At 41.5% G+C, this 8,581-nt stretch overlaps 1 protein-coding gene across 1 annotated transcript; it reads left to right on the forward strand.

The window, feature by feature from the left end:
* Positions 1–2,061: 2,061 nt before the first annotated feature.
* LOC111959099 (endothelin-2) lies at positions 2,062–7,875 on the forward strand. The gene is made up of 5 exons (XM_023980541.2): positions 2,062–2,214; positions 4,369–4,519; positions 4,899–5,012; positions 6,371–6,436; positions 6,579–7,875. The coding sequence occupies exons 1-5, from the start codon at positions 2,157–2,159 to the stop codon at positions 6,667–6,669; spliced, it is 480 nt and encodes a 159-aa protein (XP_023836309.1). The 5' UTR covers positions 2,062–2,156; the 3' UTR covers positions 6,670–7,875.
* Positions 7,876–8,581: the final 706 nt, after the last annotated feature.

Raw genomic sequence — 8,581 nt, forward strand, 5'->3', positions numbered from 1 at the left:
CATGTCAGAGCAAAAACCAAGCCATGAGGTCGAAGGAATTGTCCACAGAGCTCCGAGACAGGATTGTGTCGAGGCACAGATCTGGGGAAGGGTACCAAAAAAGGTATGCATTGAATATCATTTAATATCCCCAAGAACACATTGGCCTCCATCATTCTTAAATGGAAGAAGTTTTGAACCACCAAAACTCTTCCTAGAGCTGGCCACCCAGCCAAACTGAGCAATTGGGGAAGAAGGGCCTTGGTCAGGGAGGTGACCAAGAACCCGATGGTCACTCTGACAAAGCTCAAGAGTTCCTCTGTGGAGATGGGAGAACCTTCCAGAAGGACAACAATCTCTGCAGCACCACCAATCAGGCCTTTCTGGTAGAGTGGCGAGACAGAAGCCACTCCACAGTAAAAGGCACATGACAGCCCTCTTGGAGTTTGCCAAAAGGCACCTAAAGACTCTCAGACCATGAGAAACAAGATTCTCTGGTCTGATGAAACCAAGATTGAACTCTTTGGCCTGAATGCCAAGTGTCACGTCTGGAAGAAACCTGGCACCATCCCTACGGTGGAGCACGGTGGTGGCAGCATCATGCTGTGGGGATGTTTTTCAACAGCAGGGACTAGGAGACTAGGCAGGTTTGAGGGAAAATTGAATGGAGCAAAGTACAGAGAGATCCTTGATGAAAACCTGCTCCAGTGCTCTCAGGACCTCAGACTGGGACAAGAGTTGACCTTCCAACAGGACAATGACCCTAAGCACACAGCCAAAACAACACAGGAGTGGCTTCGGGACAAGTCTCTGAATGTCCTTGAGTGGCCCAGCCAGAGCCAGGACTTGAACCCAATCCAACATCTCTGGATAGACCTGAAAATACCTGTGCAGCAACGCTCCCCATTCAACCTGACAGAGCTTGAGAGGATCTGCAGAGAAGAATGAGAGAAACTCCCCAAATACAGTTGTGCCAAGCTTGTAGCGTCATACCCAATAAGACTCAATGCTGTAATTGCTGCCAAAGGTGCTTCGACAAAGTACTGAGTAAAGGGTCTGAATACTTATGTAAATATATATCTACTGTAAGGTCTACACCTGTTGTATTCGGCGCACGTGACAAATAAACTTTGATTTGATATGTATATATATATTATCAAACATTTCTAAAAACTGTTTTTACTTTGTCATTATGGGGTATTGTGTGAAAGCTTGATGAGGGGGAAAAAAACAATTTAATACATTTTACAATAAGACTGTAATGTAACAAAATGTGGAAAAAGTAAAGGGGTCTGAATACTTTCCGATGGCACTGTAGACCCAAAACTGCGTGTGAATGAAAATCTTATTCTGTGGCGCACGCATGGCCTAGTGGTAACACTTCCAGTTACAACTGCAATCATCTGCACTGTCTAGACTATAAATAAAGCTTGAGAAAATAAGTAGCGTATGGAGGGTGGAATTACACTTAAATAATATTCAACACCCCATGGGGAATTCATTTGATCTGTCAATCAATCCCGAAATGAGTCAATTGTCACCCAATGCACATCTGCACATCTGCTCCACCACCACATGCCATCACCATCTGCCAACTCCCCTTTATTGGATAACATTCCCCCTGAACATTGTTTCCACGGCACCCTGGCCTTCCCTTGCAGACTACATGCAAAGCAGGCAATCAGGAACCATCTCTCTCCTTTTCCTCATGGTCTTCCACTCCCTCCCTCCCTCTCCCTCCTTCCCTCCTACCCTCCCCCTCAAGGCTCTCGCCATATTTCAAACATCACTCAAAATATGACAGAAAAAGTATATGTCACACAACCAAATTGCATGTGGAAAGTGAATGCAACATGCTACAGGTGATAAGTGAACTGTTGTCTGTCCAGTGACCTGCAGGTTGGGGAGTTGTGTTGGGGTGGAGTGAACATAGATTCCTGGAATTTTCAGCAGAGGCTCAAACCCTCTGGAGGAGTTGTGTAACATTGTAGCAGCAAGGGGCAGGGCTTCCAGTGTGACATCATGGGGAAAGAGAACTATAAGTTGAGGGCCACCGCTCAGACACCTGCAGACAAACAGGCAAGCAGCAAAGCAGAAGACAGCTGGGATAATTTGCCAAAGCGCATTTAAGGATATTACACTTCACCGTGAGCTCTACAAACAGACCAACAGCAACCATGTCAGCACACGCCAGCCTGCTCCTTCTCATCACCGTGTGTGTGTCCATGCAGGAAGGTAAGTACTACAGCGCTATTATTATAATAAGATTTAGGATTTTGTTATTTCCTCCACAAGCCAACATAGACTTAATCATGTCATTGAAGCGTTGAAAAATAATGGTCAAGTGTCTTCCACTGATAATTTTCTGAATGCATAACTAAATACAAAATATCATAAAAATATTATTTTGGAATGACGCACTATACAAAAAAATATGACATTGTATTGAGGTTCTATGCTACTGTCTTGCATCAACAAAACACTAGCTGACTTTCCATTTAAACGAATTAATATCCCTATAAAATGGTGACATGGTGCAGCATCGACTACATGTTTTTCATTGTCTAGAGCAATGTAAAGACTTACTCATAAGCACACTCATTAAATTCAGTGACAAGATATACAAAGCAACAAAGAGACACGTTTCAGCAAGCCCCGTTCCAACTGTCACCTCATCAATGGAGATTTATCGTTAACACATTAAGACCAGTGTTGAATCTCACTTCAACCTTGCTGACTAGCTCAGGGGTACACATTCTCAAAGGTGGATTATCTAGGAGAACCTCTTCATCTCACACAGCAAATGGATTATCTTGTATTTGAGTGACCTTGGTTGTCAAAAGCACCTTAAACTTGAACTTGTGAGAGCATGACAATGTTTGCTTGCTGGTTGTAGACTTGTCATTGTACAGTCAGAAAATACCAGAGGATGTGTTTCTCCATACTCTGGTCATCTCTGTATAGGGACAAATGAGATGTTATGACTCCACTGTGTCAATAAAGAGGTGAAGTTTCCTCTAAATGTCTGGTCCTTCACTATTTGAATGTTTGAACAGACAGATAACAGCGATTATAGATGATTACTAGTTTTCCACGGAAATTATTGATTAGACTGGTGTGATAGATCAAGGAAAATAGCTGAGTACCGGTAATAATACACTTGTTTAGTGTCCCTTTATACTGTTGGCAGGGTTGGGGAGTAAGGGATTAATTTTTTWAAAAACTGTAATCCATTACATTACAAGCATAAAAAAAAAATAATAATCAGATTACAGACACTTTTGAAAAACTAGATGACTACTTTGAGGATTACTTTTAAATTCAGAAAGGATGTTTGGGGGAAAAAATATTTGACTCTTCTGTTTTCTCAATGGCATTCAAATCAGCATTGAAAAAAGGCGCAAATGTAAATTTGTTCCACCTGAGTGAGTCTGACCACAAGTCAGAGACCACTATGATGACACACCAAATGTGTTTGATGGATCGCGGGAAAAGAGAACGAATAGGCTTTTGTAGGCTACAGTTTAAGCTTTCCAATAATGCGATTGCTGTCGGCATCCAACGATTATCCAACTTGAATAAACGCTTGGAGGTACCAAAACAGAGGCCGGGCGATTGTTTGGTTATTGTTTCATCTGTGGATTTGCCCTTTAACCAACTGCATATTATCAAGATATCAAAGTGTCAACAACAAAAAAGGTCAACAATAGGCCTATAGCAAATGCAGCATATGGCATTCATTTTTCACAGGTAAATAGTACTTTTCAGAATTGCTCAAAACATGCCATTTAATGAGCGCAGCATTTATTTTTCAACTCGAATCAATGAGCACAATCAGTACTCCATGACAACAAAATCATGAACAACAGAGTAAGGCTGGCTAATACGTCCTTAGTTTTGGGGTTATGCTCAGGTAAAACAATTTGGCCAATCAATACTTCCATATTTCCAAGTCCTATTCTTGATGATCAAGGGGTATAACATTTATTGGAATGACTGGAATTCTGATAGACTTTGGTTTTTAATGTAAAATTATAATTTAATCATATTATTATATGTAGTTGAAAGCGATGGGTTAGAAGAATTCTACATAATCAACCCATAAAGTAAAATTTAACATCCTTATAAACTTTAACATTGATTTATCCTGCAATAGATGTCGTTCAATTGGTAACATGCATTTTTGTCTTCTTCTAATGTCTCTTAAGGGGAAAGTAATCTAAAAGTAACGGAACGTAATCAGATTACGTTACTGAGTTTGGGTAATCCAAAAGTTACGTTACTGATTACAATTTTGGACAGGTAACTAGTAACTGTAACGGATGGTGGATTGTATGGTCTTGATGCACCAGGATTGGTTTCTAAGCTATATCCATGTCTGTCATGTAGGTTCTGGACATCCACTGTCAGAGAGGCCTAAGTCCAGTGATCTGGCTCCACCTCACAGAGTGCGGACCAAACGCTGTGCCTGCAACAACCAGCTGGACTCTGAATGCCACTACTTTTGCCATCTCGACATCATCTGGGTCAACACACCAAGGTGGGCACACACACCTCACAGAAGTATATACATTCTTAGAGCGAAACAGATGCACATACACTTACTTACACTACACACCATCAAGTACGTCAAACAAATACCTACTCAGCTTTGCAGACATATACTTGAGCAATTCACTTATGTGGGTCAATTACGTCCCTGTGTGATGATATCAACATTATCGATCAACATTAATATTTGCACCGTTTTTTTATTTTAGCTAGTATCAATATGACATTATTCTGGCAATCATCCCTGTCTGGCATCACTGCATTTTCATTTTATTAATGCCAAGGAACAAAGTCTATAAACATTGTGGTTATATCTTGAGGGTCACTGATAAAACTGATATTCCCTTTCTTTCTTTCCCCTTCTGCAGTAAGACCACTGTTTACGGCTTGGGCAGCCCTCTGTCACGTCGCCGTAGGGCCGCCGGTCGCTGTGTGTGTGCAGACTCTGACGACCACACCTGCATCAGCTTCTGTCTGGACAGGTGAGTTGGGGTCAAAACAAGGGCCAAGACGCCATCACACACACACCACCACCGCAGACAGACAGATACTCAGTCACTGTGGAATGTATTACTTTTATTAGTCAGCCATTTGAGTACACAGAACAATAGGGACTCCCCGTTGGAGCTCTTCAAGGTGCACAAGGCGTGGTGGTCTGAGGACATAGCTCACTTCTCTGGGATGCTATTATTAGCTTGACGGAGTGTTATTGTGTGTATCACACAGGCGTTCCCTCTCACGGTGGAATGAATCTGCACCACAATGTTACGGAGTGCCCGAGGGGGCAGTGTAATCCCAGGCTGCTCTAGCATCCCCACCGCATGTTTTGATTGGCTGAAGGGACAGGGGAGTGAAGTGTGTAGGAGTCTCAAGCATTGAAAGGCTGAGTTAAGGATTAATGGTTCCTAAGGATGATAGAGAAACAAATACAGGCACCTAGAGACACCCAGAGACTCATTGCACTCATTGTTCCTCATTGGGAGAGACATAGGGGCTGTTTTTCACTTAGGGACAGATAGGGCTCTATTCAATCCGTTACGTTACAGCGGGATTGAAATTGAAAGGCAATAGCGGAGACTGCATTCACGGTAAACGCTGCATACAGTATGTTCGGCTCAATCACAAATGACCTTGACATTTCTAGTGCGCAGTCTGTAACACTTCAGCTATCCAGATTGAATAGAGCCCTTAGAAATTATATTGTAAAGGCATTATTGTTTGGTCTATGACCTTGCAATGATGTCAGTAAAACTTTTAGTGTACAATAAAGTACAATAAAGTTGTCTTTAGATTGCCAAATTGGCAAAAAAAAAAAGGATTTATTTGTCACGTGCGCAGAATAGAACAGGTGAAGTAGACCTTACAGTGAAATGCTTACTTACAGCCTCTAACCAACAGTGCAATTTTTAAGTAAAAAATAGGTATTAGGTGAACAATAGATAAGTAAAGAAATAAAAACAACAGTAAAAAAGACAGTGAAAAATAACAGTAGCAAGGCTATAACAGTAGCGAGGCTATAACAGTAGCGAGGGGTATGGTTAAAGTGACTATGCATATATGATAAACAGAGAGTAGCAGTAGCGTAAAAGAGGGGTTGTAAATTCAGGCTGTAACACAACAAAATGTGGAAAAAGTCAAAGTGTGTGAAAACTTTCTGAAGGCACTGTATCTTATCACAACAGTAAAAGTCCACCAAAATTCACGGTTCGCAACACTGAGGCAAATTGCTGTGTCATTATATGGTTTATTCCATAGCTTTTGGAGAACTCTTTCACTGATCACCGTTTTATGATGTCATGTTTAAAATGTCTGCCCCATCTCTCTCTCTTCTTGTGTGCAGCTCAGATAACTCTTCACCCCAGAGTGCCATTAAGAGCTCCCGTGCCAACCTGTTGACTTTCCTTAGGTGAGTATAAATAAGTCCTGGAACAGCTGTTTGCTATTCTGGTTATCAAATTAAGCGTAGGCTGTACACAGAATTATTTCATATTGTACCACAAGATGACCTTTGTGATTATGTTGCTGACCAGTGTCTCTTTCCTCCATAGATCTATGGTCAGAGCCTCTGAGAGAACCAGGGGATGGGCCTTCCCACCCAGGAAGGAAGCAGCCAGGGCCCCTGGGCTTGATGAGCGCTAAACGACATGGCATGGCAGACAGAGTGAGGAGAGAAGAGTGAGCACCAGAACAAATGACACTCCTCCAACATGGAGAGGAGCAGAACAAAGGGCTGCTGGTAGAGAGATGTGTCACATGCAGGAAGGCCACAGACCGGTGGGACTGCCTGTCTGTTTGTCGGTTTGCACACATAAATTGAGGTTGGAAAACAAAATGTGACAGAGGCCTGAAGACAGAGAATGCTAGATCTATCTTGAGGGATGCATCAAGCATGATGCATACAGGCTATTTGTGCAGCAAAATATTTATGTTAGGGGCAGGAGGGACAAGGGTGGTCCATGCTACTGGCAGACTCTGGCCAGGTAGCCGTAAAGGAGAGAACACTTGATGTGTGTATGCTGGCTGTCTGTGTTCAAAACAGTGGCAGACCATTGCTGTCATGATGGAAAGAATGTGACAGGGAGAATATGACTGACAGGCTACTGATACGATCATCAAAATGATGTATGCGATAACCACTGTGTTTTTCTCTTTCTTTTGCCTAACATATTTAATCTCTCCATTATTTGATTGTATAATAACAACATATTATGATTGCTATGCAGGTTATTCATCAGGGGAAATGACTGAGGTCATTTAAAGGTGCAATGTTTAGGGTTATACACTTAGTGTACAAAACATTAAGAATACCTTCCTAATATTGAGCTGTAAAGTTGACTGGATGTCCTTTGGTGGTGGACCATTCTTGACACACATGGGAAACTGTTGAGCGTGAAATCCCAGCAGTGTTACAGTTCTTGATACAAACCGGTGAGCTTGGCACCTACTACCATACCCCATTCAAAGGCACTTAAGTCTTGCCCATTCACCCTCTAACTGGCACACATATATAATCCATGTCTCAAATGTGTCAAGTCTTAATAATGATTCTTTAACCTGTCTCCTCCCCTTCGTCTAGAATGATTGAAGTGGATTTAACAAGTGACATCAATAAGGGATAATAGCTTTCACCTGGATTCACCTGGTCAGTTTATGTCATGGAAAGAGCAGGTGTCCTTAATGTGTTGTACACTCAGTGTATATGTGTGTATGGGTGGGAGTAAAAAATACATAACATTGAAACACACGATATGGTATATCATTGACTATTTATTCAATTCTTGAGATTTTGATTTAGACCACTTCTGTATTGAGTGACTGTGTGAAGCAGTGTGTAGTAATAAACAAATGAATGGTTGAATTATACAAAATACTTGCCTGACTCTCCTTATTTGACTGCTTTGACTAGATGATGAACTCTATGTTTACATACAACACAGTGTAATAGGTCCGTTGCAAATTGTCTGATAGGTCAAGGAGTGCAGCCGGAATGGACTGGTTTCTAAACCTGCAAACAAACATATTATAAAGGGAATGTGAAGGGACAAGGAATTGCACCAAAGTCACATGTGGCCAATTCTCCTGTGTTGTTATTGTTTTATGGTGTGGTACAGAACACATCTAGCCCGTGGGATAAGAGACAGTAGGCATATTCAAGTTGCCTGGATTTAAACCGTTTTTTCCTGGTGTATACTTGGGACAGAAAGGGAAACACCTAATAAGCAATGACTGAGCACTTTGAATTTGCTGAATCATATAAATTATTATCACTCCACATCATACTATATGTACTGTTAATTGATGAGGTTGGTGTCGGAAAAACAAAATGTCACTTTAGAGTTGTGTGAAGAGTGGACTTATTAATGAAAACTCATAGGTGAGATTGAATGGGCCATTTCTGAACTATGTAACGTACAGTATATGATTATTAATTTGGCAGTGGTGTAGAACCACATTTTGAACAGAGTGTTCTGGGACACCAACCCACTGAAGGGAGCGTCTCACCAGAATGTGAAACGTTGGAAGGATACCATTGAAATTTAGCTTATTGATG

The sequence above is a fragment of the Salvelinus sp. IW2-2015 genome, linkage group LG35 (genome assembly GCF_002910315.2).
Source record: "Salvelinus sp. IW2-2015 linkage group LG35, ASM291031v2, whole genome shotgun sequence".
Classification (NCBI taxonomy): Eukaryota; Metazoa; Chordata; class Actinopteri; order Salmoniformes; family Salmonidae; genus Salvelinus; species Salvelinus sp. IW2-2015.

Bases quoted from the DNA above. Each gene is read 5' to 3' on its own strand.
- LOC111959099 (XM_023980541.2), top strand. From the start codon at position 2,157: ATGTCAGCACACGCCAGCCTGCTCCTTCTCATCACCGTGTGTGTGTCC. The intron at 4,520-4,898 runs GTGGGCACACAC...CCCCTTCTGCAG, and splicing joins ATCTGGGTCAACACACCAAG to TAAGACCACTGTTTACGGCT. The intron at 6,437-6,578 runs GTGAGTATAAAT...TTTCCTCCATAG, and splicing joins AACCTGTTGACTTTCCTTAG to ATCTATGGTCAGAGCCTCTG.